At 39.7% G+C, this 24,513-nt stretch overlaps 1 protein-coding gene across 22 annotated transcripts in view; it reads right to left on the reverse strand.

Moving 5' to 3' along the window:
• Positions 1–1,156: 1,156 nt before the first annotated feature.
• The window catches only part of DMD (dystrophin), a 2,668,835-nt gene continuing 2,645,478 nt past the window's right edge, over positions 1,157–24,513 (reverse strand). For 11 of the 22 annotated variants that reach the window (XM_060407877.1, XM_060407874.1, XM_060407871.1 and 8 more), the window contains 2 exons: positions 18,196–18,288; positions 1,157–8,212 (listed from right to left, as the gene is read on the reverse strand). In XM_060407877.1, the coding sequence (XP_060263860.1) occupies positions 7,851–8,212; positions 18,196–18,288 (455 nt within the window). In that variant the 3' untranslated portion in view covers positions 1,157–7,850. Of the gene's footprint in view, positions 8,345–18,195; positions 18,289–24,513 lie in introns of all 22 variants that reach the window. The other 11 variants (XM_060407875.1, XM_012106456.4, XM_060407882.1 and 8 more) reach the window with 3 other exon arrangements.

Raw genomic sequence — 24,513 nt, forward strand, 5'->3', positions numbered from 1 at the left:
CTGGGTGGGAGGCAAAGATAGGCTCTTGCTAGAGGACTTGACCTTGCTAATCCTTTCTAAGCCTCTTCTGCAGCTGGGACAGAGGCAGATCAGGACAGGGGTGAGGGGGGTACCCTCTAGTGGTGGTCAGGACTATGTAGGAGAGAGGCGTACTCCCCAGACCAGTTCTGAGACATCATTTTGGGCATGACTTCTGTTGCTCAGACATCTCCTTAGGTCTGATACCATTTATAATAATAGAAGTGGTAAGCAACGTGTCTATGGCACACTGGTTAATTCATACCCTTATTACTAAAACACAAAACAAAACAAGCACTATAACCACTGCTGCATAAAAATTACCTCCCAAGCTACAAATGCTTACCACCTTTGATCCAGAAAGCTCACTTCTAGGAATGTGTTCCACGGATATATTTTCACGCAAGTGAAAAGATCAAACGAGAGATGTGTGGTATTGTCTGTTAGAGCGAAAGCAGAAAACCACTACCCACACGTCCCACCAAAGGGGACCACTTAAATAATATCCCACAAACACCCACTGGATTATGAGACATCTGTAAAAAAGGTATGAAAAAAAGTGAAAGTGAAGTTGTGTCTAACTCTTTGTGACACTATGGACTGGAGCCCGCTAGGCTCTTCCATCCATCGGATTCTCCAGGCAAGAGTACTGGAGTGGGTTGCCATTTCCTTCTCCAGGGGATCTTCCCAACCCAGGGATCGAACTCAGGTCTCTCACATTGTGGGCAGACTCTATCGTCTGAGACACCAGGGAATCCCTGGTTTCCTGGATTTTTTTCCTGAAAAAAGTATGAGGAAAGCATTTTATATGTTGAAACAAAAAAGATCCATTTCAATATAATTAAGAATGGATTACTCGAGCCCATTCTTAAATTTAAAAAATCAAGGTGTATTAATGAATGCATAGAATGCTAGGTTCTAAAAAGTAGGAACTTATGTTTGTAATTGCTCATATAATACTGACACTTTGGGATACACAAGAAATTATTGATATTTATTCAGAAGACAGTGAGGATGAAGTGGGAATAAGGTAGTGAGGGTCTTTTCACTGGCTGTGTAGATTTTTCATTTTTTGACAATATGAAAGTATTATCTATGCAAAAATGACTAAATTAAAATAAAAACAATGCAGTCGACATTTTTTGTAACATAACTGCGTGCTTTATTGAGAATACACAGTAAAGCAGTAATATAATACAATAGTAAGGCATATATTTGGTGAAGTCTGATATGTTGTGAAAATGCAGTAAAACTGAAGTTTTAAAAAAATAATTAGTACATGTTACAGTGTTGGTGTTAAAACACAATATATTACGATACGCAAGTAAGAACCCAGTACCTGAAAACAATGACATAACATGCCATGTGATGTTTATGTTTCAGTTACATTATGACTTACAGTTTACTACTTGGTGGCTATAAGGAACATGAAATAATGTCCAAATTAATATGTAAAATGTAGCAATAAAGCTCTCAGTTTTTATTCAAATATTTTGAGACTCACTCCAGAACTAATGTCTAAAAGATAAAATAAAACAAAAAAGATTAAAACAAAATCAAGCACTCTATTTACCTCTGATTTTAGAATGAAACTTAAACTTCTTAGTAGGAAGTAAAGTAACCCCTTGTTTTAAATCATGGTAAAAAAAAAAAAAAAGCCCAAAACCTCAGGTAAAGAAAAAGTCCAGTGTCACATAGAGGAAAAAAAAATGCCAAGACTAAAATCAAATCTTCATGTCATTTGTTACCTTAGAGCTTTGGGTTTTCTTTTGGAAATTATAAAGGAAAAAGAAAATGGAGGAAAATGTTCACACAATGGACAGGTGGTGAAGCTGTGAAATCAGGTGTGCACAATTATTAGGAACACCCCAAAACCAAAGTGAGGTAGAAATAGCATGAGAAGCCATGTTTGATGTTAATTATCATTAGTAAAATAAGGAACAAAACCCACTCTCCAAAAGTTAATTACACTTGATGTAAGAGGTAACGGATTTGCAAAATGATAGATCACAGGGTGATTTCTATTGAATGGATGATAAAAAAGAGTGAAAGACTAATAAGACAGAATGAAAGAGTAAAGCTTTTTTTCCTACCAGTTAGTCCTCTTGCCTGTACTCCTCTTTTCAAACAATTTCTGTTCACTTATATATATTTAACCTGCCTAATCCACCAAAAAGGGGTTTGGAGTACCTCTTGGAACATTTGAATCCATTTGCATTCCCACTCAACAAACCTGCCTGGACTTACTTACAGAGAAAAATGCCGAACTGGAACACAGGGGTCTTGGGCGTCTGGGTGGATATTTAACAGTGTCATAATGTGATGGGGCAACTGTCTTCCACATTTTCACAAGGGTTATTTTAAATTAAGTCCTGTGGCATTTACAAACTCATTGAAATGGGGGGAAAAAATCTTACAAAACTGGAAAACTAAGACACCCACTGCTGTTTGACTGTGAGAAAATAACTGCATTGTAATTATAAAGCTCTCTCTGTAAGGTTATAAACAGTCGTCCAATCCTTTACATAAAGAGTGGTCTGCTCTCTCTGAGGGAATCTACAGCCCTCCTGGGAGTTAAAAATGCCTTCAGATGCTCTTTCATCAAAGCATCACTAACTCTAAACCATGGCATTGTCAGCAGCAGGAAGCTGAATGTATCAACTAGTGGATTACTCTGACATAATAAGTCCTGTGTGTTCATTCATATGTCCCTTAAAAAAATTCAATACTCTAGTTGTCACTGGAAAGTTCAAAATGAGAAACATCTGGAACCCTAGACCATGTTTTAGTGTGGTAGTTTCCTTCTGGCTTCAGGCTCCAGGGAGGATTCATTCTAGACCAAGCAGGTGAGCCTGGGTGATGAGAAGCAATTTCTTCCCATTAGGAAGTGGCAAGAATATTTGAACAAGAAATTTTAAATGTCTCTTGAAATTTATATTTACCTGTATACCTACAGTGCTTACATACTGATAGACATATAGATGTGTAAAACGACAACCCATGGCCAGTCCCACTCAGTCAACAATTCCAAACAGAGCTATGTGAAGTAGTCATTTGGTGGTCTTAGAGAAGTCCTATCTTTAATATGCAAGAAAAGAAAAAAAAATCCATGAATTTCATATGGATATCACGCTAAAAGGATGCAAAACAATGCGCTGCCTCAGTTTGTGTTTGTGTGTGTGTGTGTGTGTGTGTGTGTGTGTGTGTGTGTGTGTGTGTGTGTGTGTAGGTATGTGTTTGTTTTTAGGGGTTTTTATAAACAACTTTTTTTTTTTATAAAGCACACATTAGTTTACAATCTTTCTTTATAACTGTTATAAATTTTTAAACAACCCAAAATGCGTTCCATATAAAGAAATGGCAAGTTATTTAGCTATCAAGATTTTACATGTAGTTTTCTTATAACTTTTTGTACAATTGCATAGACGTGTAAAACCTGCCATTGTTAACAAAACAATAACAGACTTAGAAACTACTGAAATCTACAGTATAGTACCACTACCCTTCACAAAAATATAGATTTTTTTTCTTGTAAACTCTTACTGTCTAATCCTCTTGGTTGTATGAATATTATAAAAACCATGCGGGAATCAGGAGTTGTAAAACATTTATTCTGCCCCTTCTTCATCTGTCATAACTGAAACTAAGGACTCCATCGCTCTGCCCAAATCATCTGCCAAGTGGAAAAGGCTTCCTACATTGTGTCCTGGAAAACAAAGAGAGAGAGACTTGATGCAAGGTGCAGAGACCATCACCCCAACTCTTCGCCGCTGTGGAAATCATCCCCCGTTTCTAGGTGAAGACAACACAGACGCTGCATCGAGGGGGATACACAACAGGGCTTGGTTTTTCACCAGTGTTCCAGGAAGAAGCAAAGCCTTGTTAATGAAGCCATTTCACATTGTTAGTATCAGCCTCCTATCAGGGATCAGGCTCTTAGCATCATAGAAATGGCAAAAGTCCAAGACTGTACTCCTCTTCCCCATGTAGATTTATATCAGGATTCCATGGATAAGCGCAAGATTCCTGTTGTAAGAGGAATAATTCATGGTGGCATGTATCTTTTCCACTTTATTGTGGGAGAATATTTACTATGTACTTGTATTTAAAAGAAAATTTGTTTTTACTATCAAACAACCACCACTATAACTATCACCACCACCACCACTCTACTATCATCACCATGATGTGAAGTCTTCATCTCAAGGCTGTTACAAGCTGTTGGCTCACGTCTAATGCTATGGTGGAGGTGACTGTTTTCTCTCTGTTCTTACTTGAATTGAAAGATAAACTCTTGACCTTTTTATGTACTACTAACATTTGAATTAGGAAGCTTCAGGAAAAAAAATCACTTTTGACTCCAAATTATTTGAGAGCCTAATTAGAATATGACCCACATGTGAGGCATGCCTTTGTATATCCTGTAAATCCATTTTTGATCTCCTCCTAAATGAGGGTTAAAGAATAGCCTTTTAATAATAATATGACATGACCTAGTATTAATCCCCCAGCATGGAGCATAAAGGCAGCCCAATGTCTCTTGGTACTTTGTGGTGAAATTCAGATCTAGAGTAAGATAATTTGAGACATACTTTATGACTTGCCTTTTCATGTATGTCCCATATTTTTATATGGCTAATTTTAATTCTTGGACATTATTAAATCATTCTACTATTCAAGTACTGCCTTTGAAAGGAAAAATGCTTTACTAGGCTATTATTACCTTGCCATGTATCAACTTTACAGATTCCCATAATAATTGTTAAAATCCCTATAAAGATTAAAGATAGACTAGGGCAGGCATTCTAGTCTAATATTTATTTCAAGAGACATATCGTTTTTAAATATATGAGAGGATCTGAAGAGGATTCATAGGCTGGCACTTAAACAGCCACGGCACTGGATCAAGTTAAGACTTATTAAAAGTTTAAGGCTGTGCAGCCATTTATATTATGGTGACCAAGTTTGTAAATCTCTTTGAGCTTTATTAGGGTAGAAAGTTTCAGTGAGGACTAATTGTGCTGTAAAAAAGTTTACTCTGGATTGTGGGTTTTCTAAACCATAAAAACCACACAAAGACATAGCAAGTCCTTTGCTGCTCCTCAAAGCACAGATATCAACCTGATGCCAGCAGGTTAGAGAACTTCCCTTGTGTCTCTCTGGGAAAGCTGTACAATTATTCATGTGTGATTGAAAATAGATGGACTAACTGCAAATTTTAAATTGCTTACAATCTTAACAACAGTCACTGAAACCACTAAAAGCAAAAACCTAAGATTCTTACAACCTGACACCTAAATATAATTGCATCCATTTCTCATGACCCACAGCTGCCTATAGTATAGTCCACCTGGCGGCTAGAAACATGCATTATGAAACCGGCCAGAAATCACTCTTTGCCCCATCAGCTGATTAACAGTGATTACAAAGGGCCTATTTTAGACTCTGTACCAGGAGATGTAGACTGTGGTTCAAAAGATAATCAAGACAAAGAAACGCATTTATAGATTAGATAGGCAGGTGGTACTTTTCCTACTCAAAATGGTGTTTAGTTACTACATGGAAGAAAAAGTCTTGAGTCTCCTAAGAGGCCTAAGTTCTAGGGGTATCTGCTGTTTACAAAGTTACCAGGTCAAGCAGAGGGTCATGGTTCTTAATATACCACACACATGCCCACAAAATGTTAGGTGGCCGTTAACCTATCCAGATGGTTAAATGTTCACAAATGACCCCATGGCTGTCCAAAAAATGAACGTATCTATATGATGCCCTTCATGACTGTGTTTACCTATACCCATTTCACCAGAAAAACAGTTCTACAGTTTTCCATGGAGGTTTTCCTTCGAGCCAGAAAAATCCATTCTCTTGCTCGAAATACTGCCCTGAAGAATCATACACCTGAACCTGCTGGAGGCATAAAACCACACACAAGTAGGGACACAGAAAATAAAAGTTTGTATCCTGCGTCTATTATCCATGTGTGCAAGGCAGCAGACTGGTGAGAGCCTTCATTTCACCTGACAGATTGTTCTAAAGCCAAAATGAAAATCTCGTAACTAGGAGCACTAGAGGCCCTGAAAAACAGGCAGGATTCAGACATCTGCAATGAGCTTCAGGCACAAGTAGACCGAAAAATCTGTCTATAGAAAGTATTCATTTCATCCATTCTTAAGCAAGGACTGTTGATGAGAAAGGCGCCGTGCATTTAACATTAGGCTGGCTGTATGTTTTTCCGAGTCGGCGCAAACTGGGACACATTGAGTTGCACGCGCCACCTCTGCCTCAGGGAGCTGTCTGCTGCAGTGATTGGAACTGAGAATTTCTGGCAGAGCCCCAAGACCTCAAGAGCGATCTGGCACTCTGTTTTTTCAAAAACACCATTCCCAAAGAAATGGTGAGCATTCAACTGGCCAAAGGAACAGCCAGAATACCATGGTGAAATGTGCTTATCTTCTCTCCTTCTAGAATGTAATCTTGGAAGAAAATATCTGGTCTACTGTACATTTCGGGGTTATTTTCATAACAATAAAAAAAATCATGATTATTTTGATTCCCTGACTTCCTGGAAACTTGTCTGACTGTAATATACCTCAGGTAGCAGAGTTTCCACATGCTTGTGGGACTTTAATTACACGTGCTGGTTTTTTCTGAAAGTCATTCATAAGAGACATATGTTCAGGGTGGTTAAGAAAATGCAGTGCAACTTTTTGCCACAAGTTAAAATAAATTTTAAGGGGAACTTACCATCAGAGTGAACCCAAGAAGTCTCACATTAGAAGGCAAACCGTCAGGAGCATTCAATACTTCACAGATTCAGGTTTCCTGTTTCTCCTCCCAGCCCACCACTCCCCTCCCTCGGACCCCACAAGCCTTGGAAGGTGGAGACACACTGGAGGATCATTCAGTCGGTTAGACCTGCATGGCACGGCATTGGCAGAATTTCCAGTATGACTCCTTACATTTACATGAATCAGTGGCTACTCTTGTCCATGCTGTTGCTAAGGATTCAGAAACCTCTCCTAAGGACTCCCCACCCATCCAGCCTGTCTCCCACCAGAGTATATGCTATTGCCACCCACAGGAGAGCATTCCTTCTCGCTTCCTTCATACTCAACTCTTGGTAAGCATGATCTTGTTTCATTTGGGCTGTCACTCAACATGTCATTTCGTGAGGTAATTGAGTTGTTTAGATAACATTCCAGGTAGTATGTAGAAGGAAGTGGCTTTTACTATTAAACCTCAAACCACATTCAGTGATAACACTGTACCCTACCTATAAAAGGCATTAAAAAGTCCCTCTAGACTCCAAAATTCACTTTTTATTCCTGACTGGGTGTGGGTCAATTTGGCTCCAGATGCCAAGTTAAAAACACACAAACAAACTCCTCTAATGGGCAAGTCGAGATGTCATATGCTTTTCACACATCGTTTTCTAAGTGGCAGTAAAGCACATAGTTAAGAGCGTGGCTCTGGACCCAGACTGCCTGGATTCAAATCCTGGCTCTGTCACCTTGGACACCCTGCTTACCCACTTATTGACTCAGTTTCCTTATCTTTAAAACGGGGTTGACACGAGTACCTACCTCAGAGGCTTGTTGTGAAGATTACATAATGAAAAAGATGGCAAGTGCTTAGAAAGGTCCTTGGCAAACAGTAAGTGCTCAAAAGAAAATGTTAGCTAAAGTGGGAAAGAGAGAGTGTAGGAACCAAGAAAAAGAAAATGAAAACAAAATGAAGTCATCCTAGAAGAATAAAAACCAAGGGCGCTGGCAGAAAGCCCTAGGGTCTTGGAAGTGGAAGGAAGCTTTATGACTCATCGACTATGTGCAAGGCTAAATGTATTGTGAAGATTTTGTTTGTGTTGCAAATGGCAACAGATGATGAACTTCAGGATTCCAACTTAGGGACTCCGAAGGGTTGCTCTTTAACAGAGTCCTGTTCCCCCAACCCCTGGTCCTGTTGTCATGGTGATGACAATGGCCATGAACATTTGAGGCATGTTCCTCATGAGCTGCAAGTGGAGAGGTGACTACCATCCTTCCATGATGACACGTGTAATACACACATGCGCGTGCACGCACACAATTCTTACACAGACGCCAAACATAGAAAGCAGGATGAGACAGACAGAAGCCATGGCTGTGAGCCTGAATCTCACTAACCTCTCTCATTGGCTTCCCAGGGGTATTTCTTCCTTTAATAATAGAGAGAGGAAGAGGCAGAGATATCAGAAAGGAAAAAAAAAAACATGCATAAATATACAGTTTCATACCAATTTGCTTCTTTTACCAAACAAATGTTGAGATGACAATTCATTTATCCCCTTCTGGAAAAAAACAAAAACAAAAACAGAAACAAAAAACCCAAAAGACACATCCAGTCAAATAACCTTTACATACACTTAAAATTGGTGTAAACAGATAACATGATCCAGGAGACATCACTCAGAGGATCATAGAGCTCATGTGTTTAAGTGGATGAAAGCTGGCTCGGCAGGGAAACCTGACAAGCTGAGCATTGTTTTCAAGGGCAACTGTAGAATCTCAAGTTTACTGGCCAAAAATCTGAATCTCTTCACTGTCCACTTGACAAGCAACACACCAAACCATACACGGTAGTTGGTTGGGGTGCCAAAAATCTGCACTGTGAAAGCAAGGTGGAGCACTGCTTCTTAGAGCCTAGACCCCATCCTCTTGGGAGAACTTGTTCTGTCTGATATGTCTGTGATGGGACTGGGGGCATTGGAGAAAACGGAAACAAAGCAGGAAGGTGTTAAGTCCCTATGGACAAGCCATGGAGCACAATTCAGCAATGAGCCTTCACCTTCCACCTTGTGATTCAGCAGATCCCAGGAGCCTGGAGGGTCAGCCACAGACCCCCCCTCCCCACGCCGGCCTTGTTGGTTTTCTAGAATCCTATGTCTGTACATGCAGTTATGTGTTTTCAAAAAGCAGGCTGTGCTGAGAAAGTTTAGCTATGCTAGTATTTATAACTGGACAGAAAACAAGGGACTGCTGATCATACCTGGCACGTCTTGGGCATGTAATCTCCTTTTTATCTCCAGGGTACCCCAAAGTGAGATACTGGTTGTTAAACTTTGGCTTTAATAGTGGGATATTTCCTAAAACAATCTTCTCTGGAATCCAGTATGTAGAGCAAGATATAAGTAGAGCAGAACCCTTCCCCTAACAAACCATGGTCAGTGGCTCCAAAAGGACCTATGAACCCAGGATTCCTTGTCGAGAGCAAAGAGGTCTGGAGCTACTCATCCAGAAGAAAGCTTTCAAAACTCAAGCCTAGGGTTGAACTTCTAGCATACAGGTAAAGGTTTTCTAAGTATGACCTTCTCCTGCTTCCGCCTTCCTTCCAAATTTTCCTGATTCAGCCCTTTCTTGGGGATACAAAAACGGCAGGCATGATGATGTAATAAACATGGTCAAGGTATTCATGATGCTCTTCAAACCAGAAAAGAGAGAGAGACAAAAAAGTACTGGCTCAGCAGTTGTGGGTGTTTCCAGTGGTAGGACCACAGCAGACAATGGTAAAAAGGAAAAGGGGAGAACAGCGTCATCTTTGAGGGCCCAAACCCAGTGTGAATGAGTCATCTATTCTCCTTGACACCACTGGCAAGATGAAAAAGAAATCTTTTACTTCATGGTTATACTGTCTGGTGATAGAATTAACTCTCTTCCCCTATAAGATTATATGGGCTCCTTGAAGGCGGGTCCACATGTTGCTCACCTACCTCTCTATCCCTGATACCTCTCCTGTACCTTGACACCGTGGGTATTTGGTAACTGCCAGGTGAACTAAGGTAGGAAGGTCGCCACACTACGTCATGGCCAAGAGTCCTTTCATGGTTTTGGACACTTGGCCTTGCTTGCTATCCTTTAGCTTGGATGCCAAGGGCTGCTAACTGGTTCTGGCTTGTACCTTGGGTCTATTTTTCTATTGTTTAAATTTAAGTATAGTTGATTTACAATGTTGTGTTAGTTTCATGTATATAGTAAAGTGATTCATATATATATGTATGTATGTATGTATGTTGTGGTGGTTGTTTAGTCACTAAGTTGAGTCTGACTCTTTGCGACCCCACGCACTGTAACCTGCCAGGCTCCTCTATCCATGGAATTTCCCAGGCAAGAATACTGGAGTGGGTTGCCACTTCCTTCTCCAGGGGATCTTCCTGACCCAGAGATGGAAAACACGTCTCCTTTGTCTCCTGCACTGCAGGTGGATTCTTTACTATTGAGCCACTTAGGAAGCTATATATATATAGTTATTTATTCTTTTTGGGGGGGTAAGTTTTTTTTAAGAATTTTTTGATGTGGACCATTTCTAAAGTTTTTATGGAATTTGTTACAATATTGCTTCTTTTTTATGTTTTGGATTTTTTATTTTTTTTTGCCACCTGTCATGTGAGATCTTAGTTTCCCAGTCAGGGATTGAACCCACACCCCCTGCATTGGAAGATGAAGTCTTAACTGCTGGACCACCAGGGAAGTCCCCATATATTGTTTTTCTGATTCTTTTCTCACAGAAGTTATTACAAAATATTGAGTCTGGTTCCCTGTGCTATACAGTAGGTCCTTGACTTGGGTGTGTTTTTAAAGACTTCAGAACCTTAGGAAGGTCAGGGTTGTTAGAAAGCAATGTGATTTAGTTCTGGAAGGTAATTATAGTTACTAGAATGATAAAGGTTACAGATCTTTATTAATTCTTCACCAAGCCATATTCAGAGCTCAGGATCAACTGGTCACTCCTGAAGGTGCAGCAGATGCTTTGGATTGTTTCAGGACCTCTTCAGAAGCCATGCTTTCTGTGAAATGGACCTCCCCAAGGTACATGATCCCTAAGTTCTTTCAAAAACCCTCCCTCGTCACTTTGGGTTCTGGTGTACTTATTAGCATAGTACAAACAGAGGTCCATTGTGTGTTTAAAAAGACTTAAAACACATGTTTTCTGCTTGTATCAGGAGTAGTTTCTATGCTGGCAAAACAGGCTCACTGGTTGCGTCATTAAACAAAAATCTTTACCAATAAATCAAGTACCAGATAAAAGTTGCATTGCAAAAACACATTCTTTGGAAATGAGTCTCCTTAGACCTTGGGTTAGGGGGTCCATCTGGCAATGTGGTATGCTGTCTGTCAGGAAATGAATCAAGAGAAAGAGGAAGTGTGTCGAGGAGTCCTGAGTCTAAATAAAGGGCTTGGTCAGGTCTGGAGAAGTCGCGTTTCCTCAGGCAGTGGGAACCCGAGATGATTGGCTGTAATTCACTGTTCAGAGTCACAGTCCCGGGATGTTCCTGTTTCTGGGTATCTTTATTAGCTTCTGTATCTCAGTTCACTGACTGTTTTTAAAAGTACAGGAAGAATGAGTCCCTTTTAAGGATCTCTGTTTCATTACAAGTGAAAGAAGACTGAAATGGCTATAGTTGATTGAAAATGCAGGGTCTTTGGTGAACATGGATATAAATGTATAAATCAATTCAGAGGCACAGTTTTGCTGAGCTGAAAGTTGATCAGCACTGAAATCTGTGACTTTACATACATCATGAGCTAGAGTGGACAACAATGTAATCACGTAAAGCCAGAGTTGGCAAAGTTGCTCTGTAAAGGGCCAGATAGTAAGTATTTCAGGCTTTGCCAGTCACATGGTTTCTGGAGCAGCTCTTCAGCTCTGGCACAACTATCTGCCCTTGGAGTGAGAAAGCCTCCGTAGACTATATGTAAATGAGTGGGGGTGGCTGTGTTATGATGACAGCTTAGTTATAAAGGCAGGTAGTGACCCAGATTTGGCCCACAGACTGAAGTTCACCGACCTCTGATGTAAAGGAGCTTGGATCCTTTCTGGAAGCTGAGAGGAAAGAGAAGGGAGCTGCAAGGGGGCCCGGGACTAGGATGCTTCCATCCGTCTGCAGGCTTTCTGTTGTTCTTCCATGAAAGAACCACAGACAAGGCTTGAACTGTAGGTTTTGCAGAGCTGTTGGGTTGCTAATTTAGAGGCATTTAACAGACTGTATGTGGGCTTATCTCGGAGGGGGAGTATGACAGAGAGGATGGCATGGGCTGTTGGGGATAAAAATAATGTAGCACAGGTCAGCAGGTAAAAGATGATACAGGCAGCAGACAGACCTGACTAACAGTGCTGACCACTTCCTGAGTTGTCTCACTGCACTAAGAGCTTTATCTGGGATCCTATCATTAATCTATATGGACAGTGACACCTCATTTTTACAGGGGCCAATACAAACCCAGACTAGGGAAGCATTTTCTTTCACGAATGCGCATGCATCAAAAAAGCTCTTTGTTTGACTGCTAAACGATCAGAGATGTGTGGCCAAATTGCTTCAAGAGTTGATGTTAAAATGATGTTTATTGTTCGTTCTAACCAGGTAGCATTCCTATAGAATGATGGTGGGGATTTAGAAATTGTCATATGGTAGATAATGATTCTTATTACAGTAGAGTTCAACTCTTCCATTTATAGACACAGGGAGAGATTATATAGATAGATTAAATAGATTAACTACAAATTGGCTAACATTCTGGGTTTAAAATACACCAAGGCCCTCAAGCTCCTCTGGTGGTTGTGAGTAACTAACCAGAGCTAGAGATTCATCAGGAAAGATAGGATTGCAAAGCTAAACACACACACATGCTCAGTGTGAACTCCCTGCAGTTTAGAGCCATTCTGAGACAGGGTAGTGCTGACTATCACCTGATCACTAAGCGGAGGAGCAGGCAGCTCCCTTTATTAATTCGTAGAACAGTTTAGCAAAGCCATCAAGATAAAAGCTGAAGCTCAACTGAACGAGGTTCTTCCCTCCTTTGGGTATCCAGGTACTTCTAGTGGAATGGTGAAGATTAGCTGATACCTAAAGAGTTACTGCTAAGTCAAACTGTGGGAAAGTGTAACAAAAAAGTTGTGAATTTAAAGTACACACTCTCTTATTTATATGCTTTATATTTATAAAAAACATACTTCTAAAAAGTCTTTTCCTCTGTGGGCAATTACCTAGCAGGGTTAAGGAAACCATGAGGTGGTATTTAATAGCACTTTTCCACTAAATGTCAGACCTTTGGGTCTGACATCTGTTTTAAGTTATGCAAACAGCTGTCCAAGACAGCTGTAGCAAGCATGAACTTCACTTTTTGTAATACACCAATGGGAACATGGATGGCAGACTCAAGATGAAAAATCCAGTGTTCTCTAAGACACTAGCCAGGACTTGGCAGAAACTTCCATGGTGAAACTTTTAAAACATCATTTTAAAAAAAATATATATATATATACATATATATATGTGTGTGTGTGTGTATATATATATATTCACCTGGGTCAGGAAAGCTGAGATCAGTTAGAGCAGTATTTTTTTTTTTTCTGGTGAAAATGCAACATATAATTTTGTATGTCTGTTCTAATTTTTTCAATGCATGGATCTTGCTTGTTTTTTTTTATTAATAAAAGACTGCAGTTGACCTTTAAACAACATGGGTCTGAACTGCGTGGGTCCACTTATACAGACTGTTTTCAATAACTAATAGTACCTGTATTTTCATTTTACAGATCTTTAACATAAGTGTGGGGAACAGTGTACTCGATTATGGATCACAGTATGTGGAACTAAAAGAATTAGAGTTTGAGTCCTGATTCTACGCAAACTATTTCAGCTTCTGGCCCTTGGTTGAGTCATTAACCAGTTCCTTTGTTATTAGTGAAGCAGAGATAGCAGTATGAAGGTTTTCAACTGCTAGGAAACTGTTTTTAAACCAATGGATCAGAAATCAGTATAGTGGGTTGCAACCAGCATTTTATTTTTAAATACATAAAACAGAAACAGTGTGAATTGTATGTAGTAAAGAAAGTATTGTCATGAAAACTTGTTTCTGATCTTTGTGTGTATATGTGAGTATATACAGTGTGGTATATATACAGTGGTCACATACATATGTGTGTGTACATACGCACACAAATAACTTGTATCTTTACCCCAGTCTGAGATGTAATATGTTTCTCTTATTATGGATAATGATCAGAAAAGATCAAAAGCCACGGTTCTGAACATCAAAGATGCTAAAATGATCTTTCAAGGCCCTTCCAATTTGACAGAGTCTCTAATCCTGAGATATTAAGAATCTCAAGATTTTTGGCTTAATATCAACATATCTACCAATTGTTAATATATTCCCCCTAAATCCTACTATATATATATACACATACACACACACACATATATGTGTGTATATTATCCATTCTTTGAAAATAAAAAAATGCCTTTAGTTATAAATAAAGTATCCAAAAATCCACTTTTATAATTTTTATTTATTTGGGTGAAGTAGAAAAGAATTGCTTTATTGCAGAGAGCCAAGCCAGGAGTCCAGGATAACTAGAGCTTAAAAGACCTGAACTCCTCTAAGGCTTTCAGCGAAAGGTTTATAAAGACAGGGTGAGGGAGGAGGTTTGTGTGTGTGATAAGCTCATAGATGTTCTTCTGATTGGTTGGTGGTGAGGTAATTGGGAGTCAGCATCATCAACCTTCTGGTTCCCACCTGTCTGGGATCTAGATGCTTGAAAAACCACTTTTTAGAGTGCATCAATCATCAGCCTTTTTACAATGAGAAGACATTTTATCCATTTAAATTTATGGACAGATAGGTGTGATACTGTGACATATAACAGGAAATATATATTTAGTCTTCATCCCTCTTCAAGGCACAATACTCTTAAAACCCTTGGAATTTCCTGCGGTGAGCAGCAGCAAAGTGTCTTTTGTTATGTGCTACTGAGATGACTTTTGGATGGATGCTGGTTGCCAGGGAAGCCAATCAAGTGATGAGAGGGGTTGGAACTTTGAATCCTACCCCCTGACCTCTAGGAAGAGGAGAGGACATGCCTGTGTGCTCAATCGCTTCAGCTGTGTCTGACTGTTTGCAACCCCATGGACTTTAGCCCGCCAGGTTCCTTTGTCCATGGAATTCTCCAGGCAAGCATACTGGAATGGGCTGCCACGCCTTCCTCCAGGGGATCTTCCCAACCCAGGAATCGAACTTGTGGCTTAAGCACTGCAAGCAGATTCTTTACAACTGAGCCACTAGGGAGCCCAGAGGGGAGGGGCTGGAGGTTTACTTTAATCACCAGTGGCCAATTTAATAATGATTTAATCAGTCACACCTATGTAATGAAGCCTCCACATAAACCAGAAAGAACAGGGTTTGGAGAGCTTCCGGGCTGGTGAACATGTGGAGACAAAATGGGGAGAGTGGTGAGCTCAGGGAGGGCATGGAAGCTCCACCCGCTTTCCCCATGCCTTGCTCTATGCATCTCTTCCATCTGGCTGTTTCTGATTATATCTTTCTATCACATACCCATGATCTAGTAAAGAAAATGTTTCTCTGAGTTCTGTGTGCTGCTCTGGCAAATTAATTGACCCAAAGAGGGGGTTGTTGGAATCTCTAGTGTCTAGCCAGTGGGTCAGAAACCCAGCGGACAACCCAGACTTAAAATTGGCATTCTGAAGTGAGGAGAGGAGGGGCTGTCTTGTGGGACTGAGACCTTAACCTGTGGACTTTGATCCTGTCTCTGGGTAGGTAGGAGTCAGAACTGAGCTGAACTAGAGCATATATCAGCAGCATATACCTGCTGATCTATGAGAACTGTTTGGCAGTGTGAGAAAAAGAACCTACACATTGCAATGGGGTACAAAATCATAAAGGGCCTATGATAAGGTATAATTTGGTAGGAATTAACAACAAAAAAATGTCAGGGTCACCGCATCACAGAAAGACCAGTCAGCTCTTCCAGCACCTTATCTACTCTCTTATTCTGCGTTTGTTTGTTGATTTGATTGTGTTTGCTTCAGGACAATGAATGAATTCTCTCAGGCCACCAGGGTACTGTTGAGTAAGTAGGAACTTGGTTAATGGAATTGGTTTCAGACAAAGCCTGCTTATGCCCTATTTGAGAAGTCCAATTAGCACTCGGGGGACGAAATGCTTCCATAAGCACTAATTTAGTAAACACTAACCAGGCCTGAAGAGAGTTTCCCAGGTTTCCATGTAAGTAAATTACCATCATACAAGTGAATGTAAGATCAGAGGCTGACTGCCAAATACCCTATCAGAGGAGGTGTATTTCTGGTCTTTCACATTCCTGTGCTGTTTAGCCTCAAGGACTTTAAGAGGGGGGTGCCTAGCTCTCATCTTAAGATAATCAGGACGCCAGGGACCTAGTATGGGTATGAAAAGGCTGCCACTGGGGAAGCAGAGCCCTACACCTTGCTCCAGTCTCTCCTTGGATCTACTCCAGTGGTTTGGATGTGAAAGAAATGCCTGAGGTGACCACTAACTTCCCACAGAATCAGTAAACAAGCTTTCAGGCCAAGGACTTGGGATGAGACGCCGGTCTGTGACCTTCAAGAGAAAGCTGGGGGTCAGTGAAATGTGTGTGAAAGTTGGGCTCCACAGCACCGGGCCCATGAGGAGCTGTGTGACCTTGAGGAAGACCCTTCCTCTGCTTGAGGCTGACACCCTCCTGTTTACCTTGAAGGGTGTTTCTAGGGTTCTCTCATGGCGCAGATATCTCCATCATAGGAGTAATCCAGTTAATTGTGTGGTGATTTAAACATCTGGGAGGGCTGTGTCCCCAACTGACCATAAGCGCCTTGATGGCAAGAACTTGGCATTTCTCTTTTGCATCCCTAACACCTCAGCTGGTGCATAGTAGGTGCTAGCAATAGGAGGCAGGATAAAGGTGAATGCGTTTGATTTCAGTCAGACCAGCATGCGGTCTTCCTGTTATGAATCAGGGCATCTAGGGAGACAGTGAAGGCAGGATGGAGAAGATGCTGGCCAGGTGGGAGATAAGAAGGTGGGTGGAAGACACAAGAATTTTATCTCTTAAAATCAACAAATCAGAGGCACTCAGCAGTGAAAAGATGGCTGGTGCAGACATTTAAAATTAGCTTCCCCTTACGGTTCCTTAGCAACGCTCTATCAGAATGTTATTGCTTTTAATGTGCATTGCACAACGCTCCCTCGCACATCAAATAGCTGGGAAATGGCCATTGTTAACTGACACTGAACAAAAAGATAGGAAAAACATAGGACTGCAAATACCCTCCTCATTGCCCTTATGGAGAGGAACAAATAGCCCCATTGTCTGTTGCCCTTCCGTCCTTGGCTGCCCATTAGGGGTGCCAATCACTGGCCACTGAGCCTTGTGCTTTCTCCCCTTGGCTTCTCTAGAATTTCCTTCTATTTGCTCACAGGTGACTGCTGCCATTATTTTTTTTTAATTGAAGTATAACTGACATATGACATTATATTAGTATCAGGTGTACAACCCAGTGATTTGACATTTGTATGCATTGTGAAATGATCACCCTAATAGGTCTATGTACCATCTGTCACCATACCAAGTTACATGTTTTTCTCTTGCGATGAGAATGCCTAAGATTTTCACTCTTAGCAATTTTCACATTTGCAATACAATATTATTGACTCTTGTCCACATGCTCTCTGCCATTCTTTTCATTCACTGAAGGGGGAGTCGGTCAGTGACTTTGTTTTATGTTAGGGCAATGAACCAAGAAAAATAGTTCAAGAAACGAATGCCTTTCTTTGTGAAAACTGTATTCTATCTAAAGAAGTAGAAAAAAAAAACCTAGTACATATATATTTAACTGTACTTACATTTAAATGAAGGGGTAAGATACAGTTTTAAAATATACATAAAGGGCATCAGATGGCAAGCTCAAGTGCCCACCACTACTGTACACTAGGCCTCTTCTGTACTTTACTGTATCATGTGGTAGCTGTATGTCTCTGGTAAAGGCACCATCAAGGCATTCACTTCCTCATCTGTAAATCTCACTTAATAATTGCTCCGTAGTGAAAGCTGTCTCATAATTAACTCTTCAGACCAATGTGCCAAGCAAGGAAGACACCTTATAAATGTTAAGTTAGTATTCTTATTTCTGGAAACAGGTTCTTTGAATTCAAAACCCTCCAAGTCAGAAATTCACATTTGAAAATAAATTCTTCTCACAATGATCCCAAATTGGCATTCTGTCAGCACTTGTTTATGTTAACATGGAAACTACACATACCAGTTGTGTATGGCAGTGAGTAGTCTACTTCCGGTAAGTCTGAGTGACTTCCGAGTCCTGGCACTTACCTCTGGAACTAGGGAAGGAGTTGTTGAGTTGCTCCATCACTTCCTCTAACCCTGTGCTTGAGTCCTGGGGAGGACTGAGAAGGTCTTCCTCGCCTAAATGAAAGCAAACACAAATAATGGCAAATTACACTTTAGGAAAAAAAAAAAAAACAGTGAGACTAAAGAAAAGGTTCATGATAGCATTTTAAAATCCATCATAAATTCTTTGCCACTTGTTCATAAATAACAGAGATAAAAATAACCCCTCAAGCTTACTAATTAGGGAGCAGTTCCTTCAAGGGAAGAAGCATTCATGCAGGGATTTATGTACAACATTATCTTTGGAAAAGAAAACTGTGTACCTGCTTAGAAGTTAAGGTAAAGTTGCCATAAGTTGCTTATGCCCCATTAACAAATATAAAATGCTGTTCTTTGTAATAAAAAAGGATCAGTGCATACTTGCAGTGTGTCTCTTCAACACAAAAGAAGAATGTGACATTTTGAATTCACTGTATGAATGCAAGGAGTGGAGACATTAATGTATTTTTTCCACTCTTTCCTTTGACATTTAACAAAAGAATACAAACAAAACTCAAGTACCTTTGAAGTCCAGTTTAATAGGGAGAAATAAGAGTTTCATGTGACCTATAAAGGTAATGAAATATTGGTATTTTAAGGACTGTACATATGGAGATACTAGGAAGTTATGTTCCTTTCCCCTTTGTTACATGGGGTTACTTCATAATTATGTTTTTGGAGGCTTACAAAGGGAAACTTATTTTTAATTTTTGAGAATTTGTTTCTGTGAAGAGATAAAGATGATTTGGAAGGAAAGGAGGTTAGGCATGGATGGTCTTCTGGGGATGGGAGTCTCCTTGTAGAGTTTGTTGATCCGTGTCTCTACTTTTTATTCATGTGTCAAGGAAATACACCTCAAATAGCATTTGCAGTAAGAAGAAATTTCTTAAGAGCAAACAAAATTATTTTGAACTTTGAAGGTCTTTGAAAGTCATTTTTCATAACATTCAATCTTCCAACTGTGAAAATAACGTGTTTTTGAGTTCTGTTTGTTCAGTACATTGTCACTTTCATTTAAAACAAGACCTTGTTTCAGCAAATCAACAATAATGGACACACTTAAGGACAACCTCAGGTTCACATCTGACTTTAAAAGGGAGCCAGTGATGTAATGACTTAAATATGCTTATCATTTCCTTTGGTCTATGACACCTGGAATTTCATCTCTGATTGTAACCCTACATTTATTACCAAGTTTTCGCCTTTTCTTCCTTAAAGCAGAAGCTGAAAGAATCATTGGCAATGCTCACCATTGAGATAAAATCATATGCAAGGTGAATGTGAGGCTGTATACCATTATTAGAAAGGAGGGCTAAGGACCTGGGAGAGACAAAAACCTCTCTGATTTGGTGAGTCTCCTGGTAGCATACCATAGAAAACCTCTTTGAAGTACTAAGGACAGGAAATGATTGCTAAAGAATTCAGGTCATAAGGTGGAAAAGGAAGTTAGAATATTTATTCATCCACACGCACAAACTGCTTGCTCATATCCATGCCTTTAAAAATCAAAGAATGAAATTCAGCATCTGTAGTTTCTTCTTGCCTGTGCTTTTAGACTACCATCATCTGAAAAAGATGGAATGAATGAAATATCGCCAGAAGGAACAGGATGCTGACAGCTGCAGGGTTGATTACATCTCTTGGTTCCATTACCAATTGCAAAATTGTGCTGATTTGGGGAATATAAGGCATTTTTCATGGCATCAAGTCAACTTTAGTGATTGTACACATTACAGAATAAGTTGGAACCAACAGAGACACTCATGAGCAGCTATGTTAATATTTCTGACAGTTTAATTACCTCACGCTGGAGCTCTAGGAACTCCACTGGACTGTGATTAAGGTTTATGTGCAGTTCAATGAAGTGACTGACATTCTTCTTCCTGAATTACTTCAAGGATCAAAAAATAGTATAAACCTAATGATGTCAACCAGTCATAACTATCATCTACGAGTCTCAAAGGTATGTGTCTGAGTAGGATTGTAAACTTGGCTTCTTGGTTTCAGTGGAAATTTTCATGGCAGTGATCAATGTGTCTATTCAAACAGTTTTTGAAGGCCTATTACATCCTAGGTGTAAACATAAACAAGTAAAATGTAATCTGTTCTTAAGATTTTCACAGAATCAGAAACTCCTTTGGGTTTAACTAATCTCCTTTAAGAATCAAAATGAGAATTATATATATGCATGAGCAGAGGTGAATCAACCACCGAAAAATACTTACAGCCTAATATTTTCTGTCAGATTATACTGGAAAAGTGAAAACAGCTAAATGACACCTGAAATTAAACTAATGCCACTGGACTATTCAACACTGAGCCAGATTTTAAATGTTAAAATAAATTCAACACAGATTTATTTATAAATTCAAATGTTTCTCAAAAGCCAACTATGTAGCAGGCAACTGCTCTGAGCAGCAGTCACCAACCTTTTTGGCACCAGCAACTGATTTCGTGGAGGACAATTTTTCCACAGACCAGGGTGGGCACGATGGTGTCTACATGATTCAAGCACATTACATTTATTGTGCACTTTATTTCTAGTTTTATTACATCAGCTCCACCTCATATCATCAGGCATGAGATCCTGGAGGTTGGGGACCCTGGGTTCTGAGTACTGGGATTATAGCAATACACAACTAAAAAGCTTGGTCTCCATGGAGACATTGTTATGGAGGAATACAGGCCTCAGAAAAGAGGGAAGGGCAGTGAGGAAGACTCTGCAGAAAGGGGAGTCTAAGAAGTCCTCATTAATAAGGGGCAGGTGAGCGAAAGTGTTAGGGACTTAAAGGTCTGTAGTTATTAGAAAGAAGACTTAGAGCCATGTAGCTAATGGAAGGAAGAGTGCATCAGACAGAGAATAGCAAGTGCAGAGACTCTGAGAGGAGAGTGTGATTGGCTTGTTCCAAGAAGACCAGGAAGTTGACTAGGGTATACAAAGTAAAGTGACCAAGTATTAGAGGGCACGTGCTTCCCTGGCCCAGGAATTTGGACATGCCTTGCTTTGCCCAATGGAATTTTAGCAGATATGACATAAGCAGAAGCTTGTAATGTCCTTGGGTGATTGGGCTTGCTTTCTTGTGCTTATGTGCCATAAGAAGTACAGAATCCAGTGGTTTGCTGACCCAAGGAGGATGAAAGACATGTCAAACAGACTTGACTGCAACCCACAACTAGGAGTTGTGCTAGTTGAGCTCCAGCACAACTCCAGTCAACTAAAAGATGCATGAATGACAAATACATACCTTGAGAATTTTGCGATTATTTTGTTACATATCAATAGCTGACTGGTATACTGTTTTAATGGACTGAACCAGCAAGATACCAATGTTTGCAGATTATCTTAATCATATGCTGACATGTAGCTATAATATTATGTGAAGGTGTTAGGCACTCAGTTATGTCTGGCTCTTTGTGATCCCATGGAGTGCAGCCCACCAGGCTCCTCTATCCCTGGAATTCTCCAGGCAAGAATATTGGAGTGGGTAGCCATTCCCTTCTCCAGGGGATCTTCCCAACCTAGGGATCAAACCTGGGTCTCCTGCATTGCAGACAGATTCTTTATGATCTGAGCCACCAATATTACAGGCAACTCCAAAATGTTCCTGACTCCAACAACAATACTAGTGACCATAAACCTCCTCCCACCAAAACAACCCTCATTTGTTCAACAAGAAAACATTTATTGAGCCCCAACTGTGTACACTGGGAACTTGGCCAGACGTCATCCCTACTTCACCAATGCATTGCCTGCTAAAATAGCACTACCAATGGTTAAGGGATTTCTAACTTAGTTAATTGCAATTCTTTAGCATTAATACTTCAATTTTCCAATCCAAGGTAATTCCCACAGATGTCCATAAAAATCCTTTTGGCATTATTAGTCCTACTTTTCATGGTTTATCTGAAGTTGGTTCAAAGAAATGACAGAAACATTTTAAAAAGATAAATGTTTCAAAATAAGGAAAGACATAGTCAAAGTTAAAACAGCACTCTGATATAGTATAATATGCTAGACACTGCTGAAGTGAAGAGAAAAGGAGATGGCTCAATTAAGTCTGAGATAAAAGAAATGAAATCGTATGCTTCAAGTCTTCTGAAATTCACCATGGTTTTAGGCTTTTTTGAAAGGAAGAGATCCCATCTATCTGATTTGCCTGTCAATTCAAATGATAATTTTACTTGCTTAAAAAGTGACGTTAGCCAGAAGTGGTGCAGCTGAGACACAAGAATCCTTATACCCATTATTCTCTTTACACCCAAGTGAACTATTGCTGTTTTCTCTTCATATAAAAGGAAGCTATGTAAAGTGAAAGTGAAAGTCACTCAGTTGTGTCTGACTCTTTGTGATCCCATGGGGTATACAGTCCATGGAATTCTCTAGGCCAGAATACTGGAGTGGGTAGCCGTTCCCTTCTCCAGGGGATCTTTCCAACCCAGGAATCAAATTCAGGTCTCCTGCATTGCAGGCGGATTCTTTACCAGCTGAGCCACCAGGGAAGCCCAAGAATACTGGAGTGGGTAGCCTATTCCTTCTCCAAGGTATTTTCCCGACCCAGGAACCGAACTGGGGTTTCCAGCAATGCAGGCAGATTCTTTACCAACTGAACTACCAGGGAAGCCCATTAGAACATTATTTTCTCTTAAAAAAAGGTGACTGTGTATAAGCAAATATACCCACCATTATTTTTCTTTGGATTACTTATCTAAATCACATACTCTGTTTTAACTAATTTCCAACTGGATATGTTGTCCCTGCCTTTTTCTAGTTTTTCTTAAGAAAAAAAAAAGATTTCTCCTGTACCTGATATTTACCATCAATGACTTTTTGAAATCATGATCTGGGATAGATGATAGATGGCTTTTTGTTGTTGTTCTTTGCTCACTAAGTCTTATCTGACTCTTTGTGACCCTGTGGATTGTGGCCCACCAGACTCCTCTGTCCATTAAATTTCCCAGGCAAGAATACTGGACTGGGTTACCATTTCCTTCTCCAGGGGATCTTCTGGATCCAGGGATCAAACCTGCGTCTCTTGTGTTGGCAGGCAGGTTCTTTGCCACTGAGCCACCAGGAAAGCTCGGGATGGTATCAATTCTACATAAAAATACTGTGTTTAAGTTCTCTAACATATTAATGGTATATAGTGATGATGCTGATTACTACCTGGTTTGTGTTGAATGGTGATGAAAGATACTGAAATTAGTAGCTATTATTCATGTCTTTTTTCTGTTAAGATCTAATTGATATATAGTACTTTATTAATTTGAGATGGACAACATGATTCTTTGAAATATGTATAGACTATGAATTGATTACCACAGTAAGTTAACATTCATCATCATAGTTATAAATCTTAAAAGTTTTCATCACAAGAATAAAAGATTTAATCTCTTAGCAACTTTAAAAACATTGAAATATAGTCGATTTACAATGTTGTGTTAGTTTCAGCTGTACAGCAAGGGGACTCATATATATATATATTTCTTTTTCATATTCTTTTCCATTATAGGTAATTACAAGGTATTGAATATACTTCCCTACGCTTAAAGTAAGACCCTGCTGTTTATATATTTTATATATAGTAGTGTGTATCTGTTAATCCCGTACTACTAATTTATTCCCTTTCCCCTTTGGTAATCGTTTGTTTTCTTTGTCTGTGATTCTATTTGTTCTGCAAATAAAGTTAATTTGTATCATTCTTTAGATTTCACATATAAGTGACATCATATAGTATCTGTCTTTCTCTGATTTATTTTACTTAATATGATCATCTCTAGGTCTATCCATGCTGCTGCACAACTTTCAAATACACAATACAGTATCATTAACTGTAATCCCCATGCTGTATGTTATAGCTCATGCAGGACTAATTTATAACTGGAAGTTTGTACTTTTTGACCACTTTTTCCCAACCCCCTGCATATGGCAACCACCAATCTGTTCTCTGCACCATTTCACATTTGCACTAAGACTGTGCACAAGGGCTCCCTTTACATCTTCACCAGCAGTTACATTTTCTCTCTTTGATAACGGCCATTCTAACAGATGTAAGGTGATATCTCATGATTCTGATTTGCATTTCCCTGATGATTAGTGACGTTCACCACCTTTTCATGTACCTGCTGGCCATTGGTATATCTTCTTTGGTAAAATGTCTGATCTTCTGCCCATTTTTCACACTGTTGGTTCTATTGAGTTCTTTACAAAATCTGAATATTCTCCTTGTAAGATATAGGATTTGCAAATATTTTCTCCCATTC

Source organism: Ovis aries, chromosome X (assembly GCF_016772045.2).
Source record: "Ovis aries strain OAR_USU_Benz2616 breed Rambouillet chromosome X, ARS-UI_Ramb_v3.0, whole genome shotgun sequence".
NCBI lineage: Eukaryota > Metazoa > Chordata > Mammalia > Artiodactyla > Bovidae > Ovis > Ovis aries.